Source organism: Thermomyces lanuginosus (genome assembly GCF_041956635.1).
Source record: "Thermomyces lanuginosus strain ATCC 200065 unplaced genomic scaffold VTN49scaffold_27, whole genome shotgun sequence".
Classification (NCBI taxonomy): Eukaryota; Fungi; Ascomycota; class Eurotiomycetes; order Eurotiales; family Trichocomaceae; genus Thermomyces; species Thermomyces lanuginosus.
In genome coordinates, this window is record NW_027192361.1 from 854,347 (window position 1) to 878,121 (window position 23,775).

Consider the following 23,775-nt stretch of genomic DNA (forward strand, 5'->3'; position numbering starts at 1 on the left):
AAGCTCTCTCCAAGCCAGCGTGTGTTTTTTTTTTAGTCACCGCCGGACCCGGCCGTCTACAAACAATCACCATGGGTCGCGGAATGTACGACATCACCGGCATCAACAAGAAGCCACCGAAAGGGGTCGGCGGCAGCGGAACCGGGCCGTCTGTACCCGTACCCAGGCCTCCGCCAACCCAGCCTTTCCCAAAGGGGACGATTATCTACACCGAGAATGGTCCGTTCGTGGCTCATGACCGTGTGCTTTCAGTTCCCGACACAGATCATGGCCTTGGTCCTGCTCATCAGGTCGATGTACAACCCGGTTTGCAACATCCGGAGCTTGGAAAGCCAGAAAAATGAGATCTGCCATCGTATGGTTCCTGATATTGATCCTGAAGATCGAATGGTGCTGACGTTATATATACCTTTCTATTACGGCGACGTCTGCTTTTGAATTTCGGGGCTGGGGAACAATTGATGATTGAAAGGAGGTTTGCTCTTTCCTGGAATTTTGATTCGACTGTCCTTTTTCCGTTATGTATTAGTACCCGGAATGTCAAACATTACGATGGTTTTGTGTTAAGACACTAGTAGATATAATCCGTACTGTAATCAGAACCGCATGGAGACGTATTGAACAACTGAATAGATTCCGGTTATCCATAATCAGATTTCGCTCCGAATAAGCAATGATTATATGCCGATGATAATGCTAGATTCTTCCTGATCCTCTCAACAGTCATCTGGCATGGTATCGGGATAGAGGAGACGCACGACGTTCTAGCAGTTGAATTAGGGTTATGTGCATTCCACATTCCGAGAATGCGAGGATCTGATATATCACATCGAAGATCGATTACCCAGTCTTGGCAGGCATGAGGCTCTCATCCACCGGAGCATTCTATGGGCTGAGTAAATCTTCTCATATTCAGGATTGCTTGAGATATATTGCCCGACGGCGTTGACGAGTTGCGCCGTTGTGCTACATTTACCCGTTCGCCACAATGGCTCTTCAACGGATCGACTTCCATACCCATGCCGTTCCCCAATCTACCGCGAGTACTGTCTTCAGAACCCTCTCGCCGGCTTTGGGCATCCAGACGGGATGCCGGCAATTCCTGTGAGCCTGATGGGCCTGACGAGGAGAAGTGAGTTGCTAACATGAAAAACATCGTACCACAGCCATGGGACCCCGAGGAACACCTTGCGCTGATGAATCGATTGAACATTTCCAAGTCCATCCTCAGCATGTCCAGCCCAGGAACGAATCTGTCACCGAAAAACACCACTGAAGCGCGATTGTTGACCCGTCAGTGTAACATTGAACTGTCCCAGTACTCCAAGCAATACCCAGATCGGTTCTCGTTTTTCGCGTCTTTGCCGCTCCCGGATATTGATGGTGCGCTCGATGAGATTGATTATGCGCGAAATACACTCGGAGCGGTAGGCTTTCAGATCCTCACCAATGCCCATGGAGTATACCCTGGCGACGAGATCATGGCTCCTGTCTGGGATAAACTGAATGAGAAGCAGACTATCGTGTTTCTCCATCCGACGTCGACCATGATGATGAATCAGGACGGTGACATTGAACCAGTCATCCCCAACCCGAGATACCCACGGCCGATGCTGGAATTTATGTTTGATGCCACACGCGCGTTCACAACACTATTGCTTTCTGGCACCGCCAAGCGCTGTGAGAATATCACTTTTATCGGCTGTCACTGCGGATCGGCCATTCCGCCTCTCCTAGATCGCGTCGTTGGGGTCGCCGCTCTGATGCCTGATATCGCTGATGATCCCGTCACTGCAGAGACAGCTCGAAGTCTCATCCACGAGCGCTTCTACTTTGATCTTGCAGGATTCCCGTTCCCTGATCAGATCCATGGTCTGTTACGTTTGACGAATGCTTCGCGGTTGCTGTACGGTAGCGACTATCCGTACACGAACGCCGCAGCTGTGGAACAATTGGCGCGAACAATGGATGATGAATTGTCCCAGCTGTTCTCAGAAAAGGAATGTGGCGACATTTACTCCGGGAATAGTGAGATCCTGCTGGATCTTGGCCATTAATAATGGTTCAGTTAGATCGCCTTATGACATCAGTTATGCTGTTTGCGGGGTCATCATGTTTTGTTAATCGAATTGCGGGGAGGTGACATATAAACTGGCACCTTAATCTGTGCAAGCACTGTAGATGAATATTTGATCATTACATATAGAGACATCGCAGCGTCAATTGCCGAATATCCCATCATGCCTCCAAGAGTGTTGCTCCTCGGGGGTCACGGCAAAGTCGCGCGCTTGCTTACTCCGCTTCTGCTCTCTCGTGGCTGGAATGTAACAAGCGTCATCCGCAACCCAGATCACAAGGATGATATCGTCAGTCTAAAGCAAAAAGAGCATCCGGGAACGGTGGACGTCTTGGTGTCCAGCCTGGATGACGTCCAAAGCGACGCCGCGGCCCAGGAGATTCTTGACCGAGTTGATCCTGACTACGTTGTTTGGTCTGCAGGTATGCGCTTCTACAATACCACCGAAACGAGTTCCAACTGACCATGCTTGCAGGTGCCGGCGGTAAAGGCGGTCCTAGTCGAACGATTGCCATCGACCAGAATGCTGCTAAGCATTTCATCTCCGTGTCCTTCGCATCCCCACGTATATCCAAATTTTTGATGGTTTCGTACAACGGTAGCCGACGCAATCGGCCTTCCTGGATGAATGATGACGACTGGAACGCCGTCGTAAATACCAACACCAAATTGATCCCCACGTATGCAGCGGCCAAAATCGAGGCCGATCAGTACCAAGTTGCCAGGACGGAGTGGAGGAAGAAGCAATCGCATTTGCCGCAAAATTTTCAGTCCATCTGCATCCGACCGGGTAGTTTGACCGATGAGCCCGGGACTGGGAAAGTCCAACTAGGAAAGACGCATACTGTTGGTGGCGTTCCACGTGCGGACGTGGCAACGGTTATCGATCGCGTGTTAGCTCGAGATGATACACATGGCTGGATCGATTTGATGGGCGGCGATGAGCCCATTGATGTTGCCATCGAGCGAATTGTTCGTGATAAGGTCAATGCTTTGGATGAGGAGGATGTTCAGGGAATGATCGATCGATATCAGTTATAACCGTCGGTACTTTTTTCTTAATCTCGTTTATCGTCGGCATCATAGAAGGGCGCAAATCAGAATCTTGGTTGGGTAGCTCGATAAGCTAACCAATGACCGCCATGGTATGGAATGATCTGCGACTCATTTCCCCAGAACCCCAAATCCAAGCCTGGCTAGCTAGCACCAATGTAACGCAATTATCAGTGCGGCCGCGCATATCAGTCAAAATTCGTATTCAGGGCCTTTTGTTCCGCCGGCCCGGCTATCGATGCTCGTGTAAAAAGCCGAGTATTTACGTATTGAGCGCCGATGTCAGCCGTTTCGAGCCTCTTCATCATTGAGACGAGCTCGTTGACCATTCTTGACACTCTAAAATATCTGCTGTCTGGAATATCAATGGAGTTTAGCGATTATCGATCCGACCGAGCTCAACAAAGATGAAATCGGACGTGGAGAAGGGCGCCATTTACGGCCGTTCAACCAACGATTCTGACGAGGTGATCGGGGCGGAAAATGAAGTGGTTAGTCGCAGAACCGAGACCAGACGCGGTCTGACCAGTCGTCACATTCAATTCCTCGCCCTGGGAGGATGCATTGGCACGGGCTTGTTCGTTGGGTCGGGTGCGGTGCTGTCAATGGTGGGCCCCGCTCCCTTGCTGATGAGCTATATCGTTATGTCAATCCTGGTCTGGGACATCATGAACGTGCTCGGCGAGATGAGTACATACCTCCCCGTCAAGGGTGCGTCGGTGCCATACTTCGTCAATCGCTTCACTGAGCCTAGCCTGGCTTTCGCCATCGGCTACAATTACTGGTATTCCAATTCGATGCTCATCGCTTCCGAAGTCACGGCCGCGTATCTGGTGATTGAATATTGGACGACGAGTGTGCACGTTGCAGTGTGGATCACGATCATCCTCGCAGTGATTCTGATCCTCAATATTGTTGCTGTGCAACTTTTTGGAGAGGCCGAGTTCTGGTTCGCCTCTATCAAGATCATCGCCATTCTTGGCTTGATCATTCTGGGCGTGGTGTTGTTCTTTGGAGGCGGACCCAATCATGATCGGCTGGGCTTCCGATACTGGCAGACCCCCGGTGCATTCGCTCCGTACTTAGTATCTTCGAGAGATACTAGCCGCTTCCTCGCTTTCTGGACGGCACTGATCCGATCTGGTTTCTCGTTCATCTTCTCCCCAGAGCTGATTACTACAGCCGCAGGAGAGGCAGTGGCTCCGCGGCGCAATATCCCAAAGGCCACCAGCCGGTTTATCTACCGGCTGATTGCCTTTTACGTTCTCGGGTCTCTCGTGATCGGCGTGACAGTCGCATATAATGATCCCCGGTTGCTTTCTTCGGTCCAGAAAGGGAGCTCTGATGCAAGCGCTAGTCCGTTTGTGATTGGCATCTATAATGCGGGAATCAGCGGCCTCGACCATGTCATCAATGCTGCGATTCTGACTTCTGCTTGGTCGTCGGGCAATTCGTGGTTGTACGCGGGCTCCCGCGTCCTGTACTCGCTCGCCCGAAGTGGACAGGCTCCCAAAATCTTCACGCTTTGCAATCGTCGCGGCGTGCCCTACGTGGCTGTGCTGACTACATTCGCGATCAGTTGCTTGGCATATCTCAATGTGTCCAGCTCCGGTGCGGATGTGTTCTACTGGTTCACCAATATCACCACTGTGGGCGGGTTCATTGCGTGGATTATCATCCTCATTACGTATCTGGTATGATTACCTTGCTTTCTTTTGCTGTGACGTCGTTGACCCGTATGACAGCGTTTCCGAGGAGCTATGATATACAATAATCTAACGGATAGACTGAGCTTCCGGGCACCTTTCCAGCCCTACCTCACATATCTAACCATGCTGGTCATCTCTCTCCTTACCCTCACTAATGGGTATACCATCTTCTTCCCCGGAGAATTCACCGCGTCTGGTTTCTTGGTGTCCTATATTGTCATTGCAATTTTCCTGGTGTTCTACCTGGGACATAAGATCTATTTCCGGACACCCTGGATGACCAAGGTTAGCGAGATCGATGTCATCTCCGACGTTGATGAGATTGATCGCATGGAGGCCGAAGAGCCCGAGAGGGCGCCGAGGAACTGGTTGGAGAGGATATGGTTCTGGATTGCCTAGATATGTAAATAGAGTCTCTGAACTGTGAAATCTATAAAATCAGAGAGGAGTGATGTGATATGTCCCAAGCACTGAACAGTAGAAAGGAGACGATAATGGTAGTGCTGGTCTGTGGAGGGCACTCCCGACACTCCGAAGCTCCAGCTCCCCGTATGGTAATAACAATCTCCGTACAGATATCGTACGCGAGTTTGCCGCTTAAACAGTATGTTTACAATGTTCTTGTATCGTAATTTCCTGTACTGGAATCGTTTACCAGTTATGATGCCATGAGGAGAACCCTCCGTTATCTCGAGGTGGGGAAGCTCTCCGGCTCTAAGCGGCCGGGCCGGTTCGCCGGATCGTGTACCTACATCAGCTGTCATTGCGACCGGTAGAACAGCACGGAAGAGCTCGCCACAATAATCTTTCGTAGAGGTGTAACTTTTAGCCCATTTCATTTTCTGGCGTCGAGCTGCTGTTCACCTACTCACCACCAACCTATTTTCATCGGAATCCAGCTGGGACCTGATTGAAGCTTCTGATAAGCAAGCTCAGCTCCCCATCCACAGGATTGGATTGACCGAGAAAGCTTGCTGGAGGCCAAGATGCGCTTGTCGTTCGCTCTTTCTGCCAGGCCAGGATGCCTGAGTAAGTCGTCAGTGCTGGCACGCAGCTTGCACCCTGCACGAGGCATTGCCACCTTTGGTAGCTTCAAGGTTCCTACGATCAACAATGAACCCAACGTATGTGGCCACCGCAGGTTTTACCGATTGTTGTACTAACAGGTAGCTTCAGAAACAATACGCTCCGGGTTCACCAGACCGCAAAGCTCTTCAAGAAGCTGTCTCAAGGGTGAAGCGGTCTCCGCCATTAGAGATTCCATTACTCGTTGGAGGAAAAGAGGTACGATACTTGGGGCATTTGATCAATTCAAATCACAAGCTAACAATCCGCATTAGGTTTTGAAATCTAATACTTCTACACAATCGAATCCAGCAACGCACGAACCCCTTGCAAGATATTCAAACGCTTCGAAGAGCGATGTAGAGGATGCCATCAAGGCCGCTCTCGCGGCAAGGAAATCCTGGGCGGCTACACCGTGGCCTGATCGAGCGAGCATCTTCCTCAAGGCAGCCGACCTCATTTCGACAAAATACCGCTATGATTTGATGGCTTTGACAATGGTGGGGCAGGGCAAGAATGCCTGGCAAGCAGAGATTGATGCTGCGGCCGAACTGTGTGACTTTTTCCGGTATATTTTCTGTTCCCGGGATCTTGAGCTGTGCGCTTACTGACCAACATTTAGATTTGGCGTTAAATACGCGGAGGAACTCTATTCGCAACAACCGGTTCATCATGCGCCTGGCGTTTGGAAGTGAGTAATCCTAGGGCATCTGAATTGGTTCATCGCTGACCGATATTCAGTCGTCTCGAATACCGTCCACTGGAGGGCTTTGTCTACGCCGTTAGTCCTTTCAATTTCACGGCCATTGGTGGCAATCTTGCCGGCGCACCGGCCCTGATGGGCAACGTGGTTGTGTGGAAGCCATCGCCATTCGCCGTGGCTTCTGGACACTTGGTCCACAATATCTTGATCGAGGCTGGCTTGCCCAAGGATGTTATTCAGTTTGTCCCTGGAGACGCTACAGAGGTTACGGACACCGTCCTCAACCATCCGGACTTTGCGGCTCTCCACTTCACCGGTAGCACAACGGTGTTCCGTTCACTGTATGGCAAAATCGCAACGGGTGTTGCTCAAGGCAAATATCGCAACTATCCGCGCATTGTCGGGGAAACCGGCGGGAAGAATTTCCATCTCATTGACAAGAGTGCCGATGTGAGGAACGCTGTCGTTCAAACCATCCGTGGCGCTTTTGAATTCCAGGGCCAGAAGTGCAGCGCCACGTCGCGCGCATACGTGGCATCCTCGATCGCTGAGGAGTTCCAGCAGCAGCTGGTTGCGGAGGTGAAGAAGCTGAAAGTCGGGGATCCCGAAGACTTCACCAACTTCTGCGGTCCTGTCATTCATGAAGCCGCCTTCGAAAAGCTATCAACCGTCATCAGTGAGGCAAATAAGGACCCTGAGCTCGAGTTGCTGGCCGGTGGAACCTATGACTCGTCTAAGGGCTGGTACATCCAACCCACCGTCTACCGCACTAAGAACCCCAATCATCCTCTTCTTTCCCGGGAGTTGTTTGGCCCAGTCCTTGTGCTGCATGTTTACGACGATGCATCACCAAATGCCCTGGCTGATATCTGTGCTACCATCGAGCAGACAAGCGAGTACGGCTTGACGGGGTCGGTGTTCGCACAGGATCGCGAGGCAATCCGGACCGCGGAGGACGCGCTCCGCAATGCTGCCGGTAATTTCTACATCAACTGCAAGAGCACCGGAGCCGTTGTTGGCCAGCAGCCGTTCGGTGGCGCACGCGCCAGTGGCACCAACGACAAGGCAGGCAGTGCGACTCTTCTCTCGCGGTTCGTGAGCCTTCGCTCAATCAAGGAAGAGTTTATTCCGACGTATAACGTGGAGTACTTGAGCAACTTACCATGAATTGGTCATCCGGGAATTCACGCGGTTAGCATGAGGCTATGGGCTCGATTGTCCGTCATTATTTTGGCTCGGAGTCATGATTGTGTTCAGTTCTCATATGGAAATCATACTTTATCGCTGTGCTAAACAGAGTAGGAGTAGGTACTAATGCATACGAAATCTCAAGGATGAGCTTCAGCATATGTAGATTCTCGTCGAATCGTTAACAGGTGTTCCCGACAACTGAATGTTCTCATCATCCCGGAAGCAGTCCTATTAGCAGGGAGGCGGAAAATACGGTATTGATTCCAGCGTTTTGCGTTCCGTGACGTGATTGGCTGTATCCGTGCCAAGCCGGACCGTGCCGGACCCCATGAGGTACATCTAGCAGCCAACCGTCCTGCATCTCTCTAGCTATGTAGATCTGAACGCCAATCTCTCCGCGAGGATGAAGGAAGAATCTTGGTTTCTTGGCCGTTACCTGTTTTCAAGATTGACTCTTTTCCTGCTATGAAACTACATCGTTGTGTTGAGGACGGGTCAATGAAAGCAGCAAGCGAACTTTTTCCGTACTCATTCATTCGACCGTGAGGGTCTCGTTTGACAAATCATGAAAATTGACGAATCATGAAAGCCATCAGGCCAGATCAATTTCCGTCACAAGGAGCAATCTCTACCCGTATATGAGAATTACTTGAGGGTCTTGAAAGTGGGATTCTCTCTATACACCAGCGATGAATCTCTCCGTAGCCACCTTAGGTTCGAATCCAGAACATGGATGATATTGTTGGCTCCCTGCCTTTCGAACTGCTGGTTCAGGTCGTGGAATATCTGGATGTGGAAGACGTTTTTCGGAGTCAGAGAGTGCATCCCCCAAGATTCATACTTTATTAGCACTACGCGGAATAGTCTACCCTGACAGAGCCTAGGTCTGCAAGCGATGGCGTACGATTTTCTCGTGCGATACGGTCCTCAAACGATTTATTCCTCTTCTGCATGAAACACTGGCGTTTCTGGGCCAGGATGTGGAGGACATCATTGCAGATGGTGTCACCGCCGAGGTTATGAGCTATTTCTTCAGATGGCGACATGGCTTGCAGCTTGCCAAGCCGGTCAAAAAGATCTTCGTTCCCTGGCCAGAACTCATGTCTACGCCGGACCTTCCCACCATGATCCTGTACCATTCACGCCGACTGTGCTATGTCCTTCCGTACCGCAAAGAAGTCGAGATGCTGAACCTTGACACTGGAGAGAGATCGACTTGGATCGGTGGTGGGACTGGCGACATAACGCTGTCAAATTGTCGTTTCATTATGTCCGATCGCTATCTTGTTTTAGTCTCATATGAATATGAACGGTAAGCAAAAACAACGTATATTTCAGCCTTACTGGTTGTGATCAGAAAAAAATTGACCTGATGACGAGTAGAGATTTGACTTCTTTGACAGCGTGGGATATATATGCCGAAAAGAGACTCGACCAAGAGTTGCGTGGTTCCTTTCCCCTGTATAGGATCGTCGAGGGCAAGGTAGTCATCACTTCCTTGCAACTATCATCCATGTCCTCTATCTATGTCTGGGATCTAAGCTCGAATCAACTTCAACACATTGAGAGCTCGGGCGTTGGCAGTGCCTCTAACCTCATATTGTGCCACATGGACGTGGCCAAGAATATGCTGGTGGCATTCCAAGTCAGCCGATACGAGCTCCCGCCAAAGGTATGGCAAACCAAATGGTCGACGACGACAGGACAACTGCTCGAGAGGAAAATGATCTTTGACCTGCCCATGCCAGATGATCGGCCTGTATGCTACAGGGACTCTGAGCCCTGGCGCACTTACGGCCACAGAACTGTTGCCCAACTCTTCTTCGCGACCGCGAACCAGGTAACGCTACACTTTGAATATGACGGATCCGTCGACCGGCTGAGTTTCCGGTGGATCAACTGCGCCGAACCTATGAACGCAGAATTTCCGCGGAAAGAGTCAGCCTACCTAACACCGAATCTGTTCTATCACTTCTCGACGACTACCGGCCAGTTTGCCATCTATAACACCAGGACCGGCACGGCAACGCTACGTACAGCTCCATTGCGGGCGAGTTATGCGATCAAAAATTACTCTTCGTGGAAATGGATACGCCAGCAATGGCAGGGAGCAACTCCTTTCGACCCTCCATTCTCGCATGTCTGTGGCGATCGTGAGGCCTTTGGCTTTGCCAATGCGATCGGGGTTCAGCTCTGGTTCTTCAATGAGAACTTTGCACCCGACTTTCTCCCGGATGGAGTATATTTCTGCGACAGAGGGAGGCTGGTGAGGTTTCTGTCGCCGAGAACAGGGAAATGAAGGTATCGACCGCTCACGCTCAACCCCTATCATCGGCATCTGCAACTGGTGAAGCGTGCAGTGGAATGGGGCCGCGATACGGTACTGATAAATACACAGCCGCCTAAATTCTGGTAAGAGGGGGCAACCAAGCCAGTGCAAACTGCTGTTATAAAGTCATTCCTGCTTTCATGCGTAGCTTGCGAGAGGAAGCATGACGACGCATCTGGTGTGCGCGGTTTCGATCTGCTTTAGCGTAGGTGGTTCCACATCAAACACATTGATGTGATAATTCTTTCTTCGGAGCTGGAAGCAATGTAATGGACTATCCTGCGAGGTAGCAGGATGAACTTGATTGGGATAGGGGGCTATGGATCTGATCATCAGGAAGCCCTAACATCTCACCGGAACCCGCAAACGAAGGGCTGCTGTAATCGGAAATAATCGTATATGGATCTGACGCTTCTAAAGACCCGAACACGCTATTGGCACGGCTGGCATCAAAAGATGTAATATTATTTCTTCGTTCCCATTCGGACACGACCGCAAGATATATCATATATATTTCACCATTGCGGGGTTATATCCGATGGATTTGATGAATCATATCGGATCAATTCGCCACATGTCGTGCATTCAGCCGCATTTCAGCCGCATAAAATGGAAATCCCAAGTTGTGCACTTTTATTCATACCAGCAATAAACACCTCTGAAGCGGCATCCCGACTTGGCTCATCTGCACCATGATGTATGATGTTGTCGGCTCGTTGCCTCTCGAGCTCCTGGCTCAGGTCGTGGAGTATCTGGGACTCGAAGATATCGTCCGGAGCCAGGGAGTGCGTATCAACCTCAGCTAGAACATCCGAAAAGTTAAGCACTCTATCCTGACAGGGCCCTAGGTTTCCAGGAGATGGCGCACAATTTTCTCGTGCGAGACGATCATAAAGCCTGTTTTGCGCGAAACTCTCACGTTCTTGGGTCTGGACTCTGAGCGTGTTAGCGCAGATCAAGCTATCGACGATGCCATGAGCTACTTCCAATGGCGCCTTAGCTTGCAGCACGCCCGCCCAATCAAGAAGATCTTTCTCCCCTGGCTGGGACACTGGACAACCACGCCTGATGAAGTTCAATGTCATTCACATCGATTGTGCTATTGCATTCCGGGATGCAATGAAGTTGAGATCTTAGACCTCAAGACTGGAGAGAGGTCGATATGGAGCGGCAGCGGAGAAAGATCCTGGTTCGTCAACTACTTTACGCTGACTGATCGATATCTCGTGATGGAGTCGATTGACAGTATGAATCAGTAAGGAGGAGAGGATCATTTTCCTGTCGGCTTTCCTCTAACATTGATATCAGATATCATGGACGTTTCAAAAATTTGACAGCGCATGATTTACGCACCAAGAGGAGACTGGTTCAACAGACCCCCAATTTTCCCGCCGTGATCAGGCTTTTCGGGGACAAAGTGGTCATTTCTCATGTCCCCATAGATGAGCATTATTCCGTCTACGTATGGGATTTGAGTCTTAATCATGTTCAGAGGATTGGCAGCTTCTCCAATCTCAGATTATGCCACGTGAATGCAACTGACAACGTACTGGTTGCATTCGAGATCAACTGGAAAAAGCAGCCGGCAGAGGTGCGGCAGACCAAGTGCGCGACAACGAATGGACAGTTACTTGAAAAGAAAACTTTTCACCTGCTGATGCAAGCTGATCTCCCCATCTTTGACCCGATCTATTTGGCCCGCAATCTTTATCGAACCTATGGCCACAAAACCATTTCAAACATCCTCTTCGAGAACAACCAGGACTTTTCTCTACAACTCGAATATGACTATGCCGTTGACCGGTTCAGTGTCCGGCAAATTCACTGCGCGGAGCCCGTCACTGGAGAGGTCCGATACAATGGCACATCTTATGTGACATCAGACTTGGTCTATCGCTTCCATACAAAGGCTGCTCAGATTGTCATCTACAACGCAGCCACCGGCAAGGCCACACTGCACCCAACTAGTGACGTAATCAGGCTCCAGGTTTCGACGAGTTGGATACTCCAGCAATTGCGGGAAAAACCCAGCCACTCTTTCTGGCCAGGGCGCGTGTATCTCTTTGGCGACCGCGAGGTCTTTGGCTTGGCCAATAGGACTGGCGTCCACCTCTGGTTCTTTAATCCAAGCTTTGCGTCCGAATTGATCCACGATGAAGAGCTTTCATTTTCCAAAGGGAGAACTACAGGTGAGTTTATTCGTGAACATATTTGTCAATAGCTCACCTGTCTCCCTGATCCCTCGGGTATATGGTGATTGGCATCCCCGATTGACGAAAGAGAGTCGTAGTAGGGACGTGTCTCGATGATTATGTAAATCAGAATACCGCCTACAGTCTGGCAAGGTCAATTGGGACTGTATAGGATGATTGGAACAAACGACCACTAAGAAACGTTTTCTAGCTCCCACTGTTTGACGCGGAACTGGCTCGACAAAATATCGGTGATAACGGGTGAAAACAGCTCTGGATCTTCTTTAATATACTGATAATAGACGAATATTGAAATTCAGACAAATACCCCCGTGTATTTTCTTTGACCTGGAGGACTCCGTCTATTACCAACGTAGACGTTTTCCCTAGCTGTTCTCTCCGGTACTAACCCTGGTTCGATAAGGAGTTGCATACGAATTTCACGCCGTAGATGAAAGTCTTCTGGCTTGTCATACCTTTTTTCACACTTTCAACAAATTGAATTCGCCTTATGGAAATTCAGTGGTGGAGTTAGGAAGCCATGGGATGCTAAGAACTAACGGCGCAGGAATTGGATAGTCGAACTTTATTGACGCTCTCATGCGGCTCTGACACACTTTAACATCTGCGGGGCATTAAAGATGCCCAATTCTCCCGGTATGTTGTCCTTCAGCCGCATATGTACATCTGAGAGTGAGGGAGTGCGTCAATGTTGCAACATTGACAAAGTCTCTGATCATGTTTCTCCTAAAAGTACTAACTCGGGTTAGGACCAAAACCATGTTTGATATTATGAGCTCTTTGCCCCTTGAGCTCGTAGCTCAGGTGGCGGCATATCCAGATCCAGATAACATTGTCCAGAGCCTGAAGGTTCGTATCCGCCACTTCTCGATGTTTTCAAAGGTTAAGCCCCCATCCCGACAGGGACTAGGTCTCCAAGAGATGGCGCACGGTCTTCTCGAGTGAAATGATCCTCAAGCCTATTTTGCGTGAATCACTCAAGTTTCTCGGCCTGGACTTGGAAGGTGTCAGCACGGATAGAGCAATGGCTGATGCGACTACTTTCCTTCAATGGAGTTCTGGTTTGCAGAATGCCCGGCCGGCCAAGAAAATCTTCTTCCCCTGGCCAGAAAGCTTGCGGACAGCGCCTGATGAAGTCCAGTGTCATTTGCACCTACTGTGCTATTGCATTCCAGATTGTAATTCAGTGGAGATGGTAAATCTTGAAACTGGAGAAATGTCAACCTGGCCAGGCAGTGGGGACAGTTCAACGATAGTCAATAACTTCACACTGACTGACCGATATCTCGTTATTGACTCACAATGGTAAGGAGGTGCAGATCCTCTATTCTATCAGCTGTCAGTTAACATTTGAGTTCAGTTATTGGCCACACCCGCATTTCCTGACAGCTTGGGATATGCACACAAAGCAAAACCTCAACCAGGTGCTCCCTGGTGAGCTCGATATGCTTGGGGTCTTTGAAAACAAAGTGCTCATCGGTTCGATACTGTCAAACACGTCCAAGCCAATATGCATCTAGGATTTGGGCTCGAACCGCATCCAAAGAATCGGCAGCTTCGTCAATCTCAGATTGGGCCACTTGGATACGACTGATAACGTATAAGTATTATTTGAAATCGACTGGGAGACGCAGCCGCCAGAGGTGCAGGAGAGCAAATGGATGGCGGCGACAGGAGAATTGCTCGAGAAGAAAGTTTTCCACTTACCCGTGCCGGCTGATCATGAGGTGGACGAACCGATGCTTTTGGGACGCAGCCTCAGTCTCAACTACGGCCATAAGACCGTTTCCCACGGCCTCATCAATAACGGCAGGGACTACTCCCTCCACCTCGAGTACGACTATTCCATCGATAAGTTCAACGTTTGGCAAATCCGTTGCGATGAGTCCATCAACGATGAGGTTCGGCTTAGTGGCTCCGCCTTTGTGACTCCGAACGTTGTGTATCGCTTCCACTCAACCTCCGCTCAGATTGCTATTTATGACGCCATTGCCGGAACGGTTACTCTTCACCCAACGAGCGACGCTATTCGGCTCCAAGCCTCGAAGAAATGGATATGCCAGGAAAGGGAGCGAAACCCTTACCGCGCTTCCTACCGAAGGCGCTTCTATCTCTTTGGTGATCGTGAGTCATTAGCCTGGACAATGAAGCCGGCGTCCGCCTCTGGTTCTTCAATCCAAGCACAGCTTCCCGCATCATTCCAGATGGGAAAAGACTTAAGGAAGAGTAGCGGCGTTGTTCTGGAGAGTCGAGAAATCAAGACATCAGACCACTTACGGACATCTACTTCTCTTTGAAAGAGATAACCATAATGATGGTGGCATCGCGTTGGAGATGATTTAGTAAATTTAACTGCCTCCTGCGGGTGGTTAATTGAAAGGTGCTGATATAGAGGTACTTGCCGATGCCTATAATGAGACATGCTGTAAAGAAAGTGGAATCAGAATTATAATTTTTTCCTCGTTTCTCGTTCGTGTTGGATACATTAGCACCGCGGGCTCGATGTGATATTAGTGATGTTCTCGGGATTCAGACGCTGTCACCCCGTGTCCCAGACGAGAATAGATAGGTAGTAGGTAAGGTAGGTACGAAGCACCTGGTTGTTTAAAGCGCATCTGGGCGAAATACCGGCAAATCCCCGGAATTTTTGGATGAGCATCTAAAGCTAAAATCTTTGTTCTAATGGAGGATGTACTGAACGAGTGCTTTTGATTCTTCAGTGCTGACTCTCTTCCGGTCCTATCTAAATAATCAGGGTACGGTAAGTATCTGATGGCCATTACCTACTGTATATAGTCTAGCGTTCTAAAGGTACTGCAACCCTAGGCAAAAACTTTATCAAACTTGGAACGTTCCCTGAGGTACTGCGTTTATCTGGAGACGACCTGTCTGAAGCCAACAATGAACTCCGTTGGTTGATGACCATGCCTAGGTCAGATTTAAAGGCTCCTATGTTGGGAGTCGAGAATGACCTCATTCACGTCTACGGTGTACTACCTGCACTCCATATATTGACCTGACCAGGATCGCCTGTTAAGTCACCATTTCCAGTCACAAATACTTTGTCCATATCAAAAGCGGGGAATGGAGAGAATTGGCAATATTACGACACAGTACAGCATATCACTGGACGACTTACCACAATGATGTTGTGCTGGTACAGGGTATATCTGGCCTGCTCTTTGGTGGGTCCGATGAGTAGTCATGATTCATGACTCTTGAAAAGTGCTCTTCCGAGCACCAGATTATCCGGTCCACATCCGAGTTGGTGTCATCTAGTATCTGCTTGTCTGCCTACCTGCCGTCTATTGTGTTTCCCTTTGATTTCTGATGATCGTATAGCTCCATTTGCGCTCCCCTTCTCGGGTCGCTAGGGTACGCGGGTCACGTGAGTTTACGTGTGGTCGCCAGTTGATGCGCGGAAGCCTGATGATGCTGGAGCGTAGTCAAGCTTGAAAGAGACCACTGGGAGTGTGATTATACTATGGAAGGGTAGGTTAACTGCGGTTCTAGAGAATACAAGCCGAGATGATGAAAGCATTCTAGCAACTAAGGCTCTCTACAAGGAGTTCTGTACGAGTACGATAGTATCATGTTCCACATCCCGCTGAGTATTAGGTAGTCTAGCAGCAATCAGCTAGTCTATCATATAACATATCGACCATGTATCAAGCTTCCTTCGTGCCAAATATGTACCGAGTAACAAAAACATGGCGGATCGTATCATCCAAAGAGAATTGAGTCGATCAGACATTGAAGTAGCCCGGGAACAGCCACTCCATCCTGGCTTTGACATCATCCGACCATTGGCTGATCGGCGTGCTGATCCCGTGCTTCACGGAACCTTCCAGATGCTTCGCGTTAACCGTATCTGCATGGGTATCGAGAGCCAGCGAATCGAGGACTGCGCTGACGAACCGCCGAGCGTTGACTGCGTTGGCCTTCATGGTGTTCATGACCATTTCCACGGTGACATCTTCGGTAGCTTCTCGCCAGCAGTCGTAGTCCGTAGACATGCAGATCATTTGATATGCGATCTCTGCTTCGCGCGCAAGCTTGGCTTCAGGGAGAGCCGACATGTTGATTACACTGCCACCCCATGATCGGTAAAGGTTGCTCTCTGCGCGGGTTGAGAACTGTGGGCCCTCTGTGATGATGTCAATAGTTCCAATCCAAACGGAAAGAATTTAGAACTTAAACGTACCCATGCAGATCAATGTCCCTCGATCATGGAGGACCACACCATCACCCTCCAAACTGTGTCCGCAGGCCCGAACAACCTTTGCAACATTCTCATCGAAGGGATCCCCGAATGGCACGTGCGCCACAACGCCCTTCTCGAAGAAAGTGAACGGACGCACGCCTTTTGTTCGGTCGATGATCTGATCCGGCACGACAAAGTCCCGCGGCTTGATATGTTCCTGCAAACTACCAACTGCCGAGAACGCGATGATGGTCCGAACACCGATTTTGCGGAGTGCTGCGATATTGGCTCGCGAAGGAACCTCATGCGGCGCGAGCTGATGGTGAAGGCCGTGTCTGCTCAGGAAAGCCACCGGAACATCCTTGCCAGTCACAGAGCACTTGTGGTGCAAAATGGTGATGGGCGACGAGGGCTTGCCCCAGGGAGTGTCAACCTCAAACGTCGCAACTTTGGTGAAGCCTGGAAGTTCCCTCAGGCCCGTTCCGCCAATAACGGCGATTCGAACGTGATCTAATCATGCCAATGAGCTATTAGGGCACATTCTCATAGTACTGTTTTCTGTGCCTGCAAATACTTTGCGGGGACATACCCTTGTACTCGTTTGGAAGGTCACCCATCCTCACACGGCGTATTCGGACTCCAATGCCTAGCGATTTGGTCTGTATGGAGCGGATTTGAACGAAACCTGAAACTGAAGATTGGAAAACGGCGAGACTTCGAAGACTATTTAAAATCATCGGAGTTCCTGGGATCGATTTGAGTGGGGCATTCAGCCGTGGTCCCCGCTGAGAGAAAATGTTCCTGATAAGGGGTTTAGGTTATCATCACGTGCGAGTATGCAATGCAGACACCTTAGAGTAGAATTAACTAGCCGCTTTTGGTTAATATAGCCAAGCTTTGTAATCACCCACGTGACCCCAGAGATAAGCTGAGTCCCAGTGGATGATGCATGCAGTCGCATCGTAAACAGCTACCGCGCACGGTACGTTTCAGCGGTTTGATTATCACCGAGATAGCAACAGTTGTTCGGCGGGACTAAAACAGTGAGCGACTAAATCGAGCTGGCCGCACCAAGACCATGGCAACCGACGTGGCTGCTCTGGAAAATGAGGTGAAGGAGTTCAAGATACAGGTAAGAAAGCAAGAAAACCTGGTCTTGACTTTTAGCTGACTGGGATTCTTCAGCTCGAGACTGTCCAATCGAGCTTACAGGTAGATCCCGACAACGCAGAACTTAAGAGCCTGAAGGCTGAACTAGAAGAATTTATTCGCCTCACCGAGGCGTCCATTGCCGAACTAAAACCGTCAACACCAGCAGAAACTTCGAAGAAGCCGGCACAACAACAGCAGCAACAACAACAACAACAACAACCCGAGAAGGAGAAATGGTCTAAAGAGAAACACCCAGCCTATCAGGCTGGATATCGCAAACCAGGCACCGATATCACGGCCGCCGATGAGACGCAAACATCGCAAGCGCCGCCACCATCATATGCCGTCAATGACCAGGTTCTCGCGCGATGGGTATCGGGTGACAATGCATTTTATCCGGCGCGCATCACCAGCATCACCGGCTCGTCAAGCAACCCCGTGTACATCGTTTCGTTTAAGTCCTACGGGACTACTGAGTCCCTGACGGCCAAGGATATCAAGCCCATGCCCCATCATGCCAATGACTCGCGCAAACGCAAAGCTGATGGGACCCCAGGCACGTCGGCTTCTCCTTCCCCAGCACCCAGTGGCAGCGTGATTTCCGCCGCAGCAGACATCAATCCAGCGCTGGCGAGTCAGATCCGCCGGGGTTCGTCTGATCCTGCCTCAACCAACAGGTCCAGTGAGGGAAGCGGCGGTCGGCCACCAAAAATTCAGCGCAAGGTAAAAGCTGGCAGGGAGCTTGAGGAGGGAAAATCCAAGTGGCAAGAATTCACCAGCAAGGCCAAGTTTAGCAAGGCAACGAAGAAGGAGAGTATGTTCCGGACACCGGAGGGTAATGTTAATGCCAGAGGTATGATTGCCCTATACAGTTGTCCAAACGTATGACCAGATTACTAACATTGATGTTGTTCTAGTGGGTTTCACTGGCTCGGGCCAAGCGATGCGAAAAGATCCTGGCCGCAGTAAACACGTCTACCAACAGATTGAAGATGATGGATATTAATACAATGTGTTATTTAGGGGTTTTCTTGGGAATCGGAGTTGGGATGAATATTTCTATTGACAATACATATTTCAATGTGGTTAGACCTTCTGATGTCGAGGCTGTGTTGTAGAGAAGATACCTATCTATACTACTAGACTTAGGTAGAATATTTATCTGCCAACACCTGGCACCCCAAGCGTCTCAATCTCAAAACTACGAATTAAGGTAAGGAAACGAATTGACAGAATCAACCCATTAAACTTAGAGTATATATGGCTGCTCGACAATTAGGAACAGAAAACGGGGAATAAGTACTAGGTAAGGGTTGGATATAGGAAACCCCAGCTTTCAATATCACCCGGCCACATCAACATCCATCCACCAGTACTGACTGAGAGAATCCCCCGGCATCAAAGTACATCAAGTATGTACACAGCCGCCCATACGGGGAGAGTAAAGCGTGGAGAGAGGAAAAATTTTCAACAATAAAGAAATAATCATGGTGAGAGATTTTTTTTTTTTTTTCTTTTTTAGTCAATACTTGGAGCCGACGCGGGTGATGGCGAGCCACTTGCACGAGGAGTCGGAGACGTCGAAGAGGGTTTCGCCGTCAATTGAGCCAGTTCTCCGACGAATCTGACGAAGCGGTGAGCCATCAATCCCGGCCTCGCGGAAAGTAACGATGCGGGCGCTGCATACCTTCGGTTCTCATCGTACAGTTCGTCGCTCGCCGTCCGTATGTGCTTAAGCTGCTCCTGGATGCTGGCCATCTAAAATTAAATACAAAACGCGTCAGCTTCACGAAGTATATCAAATGACGGGCTTGGACGAGGCCGAGCCGAGCTCATAGCAAACGGGGATTGCCCACCGTTCCCTCAATGGAAGAACCAAGCTCCTCACCTTCCGCGGCTGTGACTTCGCTGCTGCCATCAGTTTCTTCTGTTGCGGCCCAACGGCTGGCCTCCAACCCCTTGGGCTTTGAATTTTGCTGCGCTTCTTTGAGAGCCGCAACCTCGGCCTCCAGCTCACGAATGCGCTTCCGGTTCGCAGAGGTAGACGAGTCGACTTCAGTCAGCTGCGTGAGCAGAGACATGTTCTTCTCGATCTGCTCGTTGAGCTCCTTCTCCGTTTCGGAATTCTTCTTCTTGGCTGATTCAAGCTCGCCCACGGTCTTCTCGTGGGTCTCCTTCAGACTCTTCAGCTCTTCCTGAACGGCAGACAACTGTTGGGTGACGTCGTCGAGCTGGGACTTGGTAGTCTCGTGATCAGTGACGGTCTTCTGGACCTCCTCAAATCGTGCATTCAGGGAGTTGAGTTCCTCTTCGACCTTTGCTTTTTCGTCACGCGCCTTGGACAATTCCTCGTTGTGCCGGCTGGTTAGCTCCTGTGTGATGGCAAGGGATTTCTCCTCGGCTGCATTGAGCTTCGACTCGAGGTCCGCAACTTGCTGTTTGAGCTGATCCACGACAGAAGTATCAGAAGCGGCCTCATTCGCCTTCTGCAGCTGCTCGTTGAGCTCCGCGATGGCAGCCTCGTGCGTCTGCTGGAGAGCATCGAGCTTCTTCTGATGCTCAGCTTCCAGATCCTGCCGAAGATTTGTGAGCTTTTCCTCGTGAGCAGTAAGAAGCTCCTCGATGGCCTTGCTGTGTTCAGAGTCGGCACCAGCGATCTTGGACGCATAGGATGCCTCCAGCTCTTTCCGCAAGTTGTCCAGAGCATCCTCATGGTCCTTCTTAAGGTTGGCAATCTCGGCCTGATGAGTACCACTCGCCGTGGCCGCGTCTTCTTGCGCCGCTTTGAGTTGGGCCTCAAGCGCACTAAGCTTCTCGGCATGGCTGGCCTCGAGGCTCTCCCGTGCCTCATGGGCCTCCTTGAGTTGAGCCTGGAGCGACTGCAATGCCTCCTCATGCGACGCCGAGAGCTCACTCCGAATCTTCTCCAATTCCGCTGCATGATCAGCTTTCAAGCTCTCGACTGTCTGAAGCTGCTCCTCCGCCACCTTGCTGGCTGCCTCTGATTTCTCCTGCAAGGCCAATGTCGCTGCCGCGAGCTCGTCCTCAAGCTTCTTCAGAGCTGCCTCGTGTTCCTCATCTTTGTTTGCTTTCTCACTGTCTGCCGCCTGCAATTTCTCTTGCAACGAGTCCACGAGTCCCTGCTTCTCCTGAATCTCAGTTTCCAGGGTCTTGATCTTGTCGGCATCCGCAGCAAGCTTCTGCTCCAACTCCGAAATCTTTTCACGGAGCGAGCTAATCTCCTGTGCAGTCTCTTCTCGTGCCGAACCCGCGCTTTCTTCGAAGCTTCGCTTAGCGTCGCTCAGTGCCTCCTCCGATGCGCGAAGTTTCTCCTGCAGGGCTTGCAGCTCGGCGGCATGAGCCTCCTTCAGCTCATTCACTGCGTCGTCAACTTGCTTCTTGGAAGCAGCATTGGACTCGTTCAGAGCTTCCCGCAGTTCCTGAACTTCCTTGCTAGAAGCATCTGCGGCGGCTCGCACATCGGCAAGCTCCTGGGCGTGATTGGCTTCGAGAGTAGCAATGGCCGCGTCATGTTCCGCTTGAAGACCTGCGATAGTGCGCTCGCGAGAGAGGTTCTCCTCCTTTACCTTTTCCTCAGCCGCAGAGATTCGCGATTCCGATTCCTCGAGTTGTGCTTGTAGTGACTTGATGTCCTCCTTTTGCTGAACAATTTCCGACTTCAGGGCCTCGATGATCTCCGTTTGCTCTTTGATCTCGTCGTCCTTCTCCGAGAGTTGTTTTGCGACCTTGTCGGAATCTTGTGTGGCAGCCTCCGCTACAGCCAACTTGGATTCCAGTTCCGAGACTTTGGCCTCTAGGGCGGACAGTTTCTCGGACGCTGCGTTTTTGGCCTCTGTCTCCAGCTCCTTAGCTTCCGACAGTTTCTGGATTTCCTGCTTCATGTTTTCGATTTCCTCATTGCGTGCGTTCAAGTCACTCTCCAGCTGGCTGATAGCTGCCTTGTGGCTCTCTGACAGGCTGGCCTCTTTCTCTTCCCAGCTCTGAGATGCCTCTTTCGAAGCGGCGCGTTCTCCTTCGAGCTCCTCGGTTAAACGAGCTAGCTGAGCACGAGTCTCGGCGGCTGCTGCTTTTTCGCTAGCCAACTCTGCTTCCAGTCGTTCAATTTCAGCCTGATGAGACGCCTTCAGCTCGTCAATGAGAGACGCAGCCTTTGTATCACCTTCGCTGATGGCAGCCTTCTTGGCTTCCTCAATCTGTTGCAACGAGGACTCTTCCAGCTGCTTGTTCTTCTCCTCCGCTTCCGCGAGCTTTTCCTGCAGTGCCTTGATTTCCTCAGCATGCTCCGCGGTCAGCTGTTCAATCTTGGCCGCGTGTTCAGCCCGGATGGCCTCGGCGTCGTTCTGGGAAGGTTCTTCGGCGGCTTGTCCGGCCGTTGCCAGCTTCTCTCGGGCCTCCTCGAGCTCGGCTGTGAGAGCCGCAATTTTAGCCTCGCTTTGGCTGAGCTGTTCCTCGAGTTCGGCCACCTTTTCGGCGCTGGCGGCGTCAGCTGCAGGTTTGGACGACGAGACAGAACTGAGCCGTTTCTTGGCATCTGCCGTGGCCGTCGCAGACAACGACGGGCGGCTGGCCGTTCGTGTTGTCGAGCTAGTCGTGGAGGAGCGCGTAGTGGTAGAAGTGGTCCGGGACGCTGTGGTGGTCTTCTTGTCCGTTGCCGATCCGACTACGCTTGACCTACGATCTGCGGACGAAGTTGCAGGCTTGGTCGGAGTTCTAGACGAAGGAGTTCCCGCAAGGGACATGCGCTTCGCAGCGCTTGAGATGCTCTTTCTTTCGTCACCAGAGCTTAGGACGCCTTTAGAACTCTTTTCGTCGGCCGAGCTCACAGAGGCTTTCGAACGGTGAGTAGCCGTTGTTGAAGCCGACGAACCCGGGCGGCGCGTGGTTGTCGTCGGCCTTGTCGGAGGCTTGTTCAGCGTACTTCCACCGGTAGCCGTCTTGCTCGCAGCTGTAGCTGCGGAGGTCCGTTTGGTCGCAGTAGCGCTCGTCGGGGTACGTTTGGCGGCGGTTGTAGAAGTTGTGGACTTCTTGGCCGGAGAAGAGTTCTCCTTGCCGGTATCGGGGCTCGTGATGACCTCCGACTTGGTCTCCTCACCCGAGAGAATCGTCGAGTCGACCGGAGTCGCCGGCGGAGCTTCCTCAACTGCCTCAGGGGCGGGAGCAACGGGCTCTTCGGCGGAGGCCATGGTCACGGCGAGATATTGTCACTACGGCTGTAATACGGGAAACTGGATCACAAGGATGTTAGAAAGGGCAACTAGCATTGGACTTGCGAGCTCATGGAAGGAAGAAGTGCAGCTGGAAGCAATGACCGCTATGGCAGTAGTATTCCAGCCTCACTGCCAGAGCCCAGTAGGATTGCAGCCTTGGGCACCAAGACAGTCAATGGCTCCAGAAACAGATTCTGTCCAGCCTCAGGCAGAGGTGTTTCTTGATGGTCACGGGATTTGGAGCTCTGACAAGCGCACGGTATGTTTGGGGCAGGAGCATGTTTTGTTTTGAAACGGGGAGCTCCTGCCACAAAATGAACAAATCAGCAGAATAGGCACTCACCAATCGGGGAAGCAGCTGGCAGGCCTGGCGCCTTCCTGGCTCAGCGGCAGTCCAAGAACGAGCAGTGTGAGGATCCCAGCCGGAATGCCTGAGGTGGTTTTGGCAGTTCGAATCCAGCTTGTGCTCAGCTGCGGAAGGAGCCAAGTACGCGCTTGCTCAGGACGGGGATCTCTGCTCAAGCTGAATGCGGGTTGGCGTGATTATCTAAGCACAGGGGCACGGACCAGCTTCGGAGAAACTGTTTGTCCTGACCCAGCCGGCAATCACGACCAGATTTAATAATGCATCCAAGACAGAGGAATCGATGAAAGATGGAGAGAGGAGGGGATTTTGATCCCTGAAGAGGGCAAGGGGCCCTGCCACGTCAGTGATTCACAATGGCTACTGAGACTCGACTTGCAAAACTACTAAACTATGAATCGCCTAGATGAGGGGATGCCATTGGCATGCAGATAATATGGCACCATGCAGCACGTGCAGACATCCTGCACCTAACGAGCGGCTTGCA

The 23,775-nt window shown here is 50.9% G+C and overlaps 9 protein-coding genes across 9 annotated transcripts; 7 read left to right on the plus strand and 2 right to left on the minus strand.

Moving 5' to 3' along the window:
* Window positions 1-1,089: 1,089 nt before the first annotated feature.
* VTN49DRAFT_2539 (uncharacterized protein) lies at window positions 1,090-2,057 on the plus strand (the record flags this gene model as incomplete). Its single annotated transcript, XM_069410275.1, has 2 exons — window positions 1,090-1,104; window positions 1,167-2,057. 2 exons carry the CDS (start codon window positions 1,090-1,092, stop codon window positions 2,055-2,057), a joined length of 906 nt encoding a protein of 301 aa, XP_069269097.1.
* Window positions 2,058-2,240: 183 nt separating this feature from the next.
* Window positions 2,241-3,118, plus strand: VTN49DRAFT_2540 (uncharacterized protein; the record flags this gene model as incomplete). The annotated part of the gene is made up of 2 exons (XM_069410277.1): window positions 2,241-2,499; window positions 2,553-3,118. 2 exons carry the CDS (start codon window positions 2,241-2,243, stop codon window positions 3,116-3,118), a joined length of 825 nt encoding a protein of 274 aa, XP_069269098.1.
* A 419-nt stretch (window positions 3,119-3,537) lies between these two features.
* VTN49DRAFT_2541 (uncharacterized protein) lies at window positions 3,538-5,238 on the plus strand (the record flags this gene model as incomplete). Its single annotated transcript, XM_069410278.1, has 2 exons — window positions 3,538-4,824; window positions 4,876-5,238. The coding sequence occupies 2 exons, from the start codon at window positions 3,538-3,540 to the stop codon at window positions 5,236-5,238; spliced, it is 1,650 nt and encodes a 549-aa protein (XP_069269099.1).
* A 587-nt stretch (window positions 5,239-5,825) lies between these two features.
* Window positions 5,826-7,774, plus strand: VTN49DRAFT_2542 (uncharacterized protein; the record flags this gene model as incomplete). The annotated part of the gene is made up of 5 exons (XM_069410279.1): window positions 5,826-5,963; window positions 6,016-6,123; window positions 6,180-6,472; window positions 6,527-6,595; window positions 6,646-7,774. 5 exons carry the CDS (start codon window positions 5,826-5,828, stop codon window positions 7,772-7,774), a joined length of 1,737 nt encoding a protein of 578 aa, XP_069269100.1.
* Window positions 7,775-8,527: 753 nt separating this feature from the next.
* VTN49DRAFT_2543 (uncharacterized protein) lies at window positions 8,528-10,097 on the plus strand (the record flags this gene model as incomplete). The annotated part of the gene is made up of 3 exons (XM_069410280.1): window positions 8,528-8,617; window positions 8,683-9,110; window positions 9,182-10,097. 3 exons carry the CDS (start codon window positions 8,528-8,530, stop codon window positions 10,095-10,097), a joined length of 1,434 nt encoding a protein of 477 aa, XP_069269101.1.
* Window positions 10,098-10,819: 722 nt separating this feature from the next.
* VTN49DRAFT_2544 (uncharacterized protein) lies at window positions 10,820-14,637 on the plus strand (the record flags this gene model as incomplete). The annotated part of the gene is made up of 8 exons (XM_069410281.1): window positions 10,820-10,912; window positions 10,976-11,382; window positions 11,436-12,316; window positions 12,961-12,976; window positions 13,090-13,189; window positions 13,251-13,645; window positions 13,701-13,774; window positions 13,946-14,637. The coding sequence occupies 8 exons, from the start codon at window positions 10,820-10,822 to the stop codon at window positions 14,635-14,637; spliced, it is 2,658 nt and encodes an 885-aa protein (XP_069269102.1).
* Window positions 14,638-16,086: 1,449 nt separating this feature from the next.
* VTN49DRAFT_2545 (uncharacterized protein) lies at window positions 16,087-17,161 on the minus strand (the record flags this gene model as incomplete). Its single annotated transcript, XM_069410282.1, has 3 exons — window positions 16,087-16,487; window positions 16,545-17,054; window positions 17,134-17,161. 3 exons carry the CDS (start codon window positions 17,159-17,161, stop codon window positions 16,087-16,089), a joined length of 939 nt encoding a protein of 312 aa, XP_069269103.1.
* A 461-nt stretch (window positions 17,162-17,622) lies between these two features.
* VTN49DRAFT_2546 (uncharacterized protein) lies at window positions 17,623-18,702 on the plus strand (the record flags this gene model as incomplete). Its single annotated transcript, XM_069410283.1, has 3 exons — window positions 17,623-17,676; window positions 17,730-18,549; window positions 18,614-18,702. The coding sequence occupies 3 exons, from the start codon at window positions 17,623-17,625 to the stop codon at window positions 18,700-18,702; spliced, it is 963 nt and encodes a 320-aa protein (XP_069269104.1).
* A 512-nt stretch (window positions 18,703-19,214) lies between these two features.
* On the minus strand, window positions 19,215-22,900 carry VTN49DRAFT_2547 (uncharacterized protein; the record flags this gene model as incomplete). The annotated part of the gene is made up of 3 exons (XM_069410284.1): window positions 19,215-19,320; window positions 19,384-19,454; window positions 19,553-22,900. The coding sequence occupies 3 exons, from the start codon at window positions 22,898-22,900 to the stop codon at window positions 19,215-19,217; spliced, it is 3,525 nt and encodes a 1,174-aa protein (XP_069269105.1).
* Window positions 22,901-23,775: the final 875 nt, after the last annotated feature.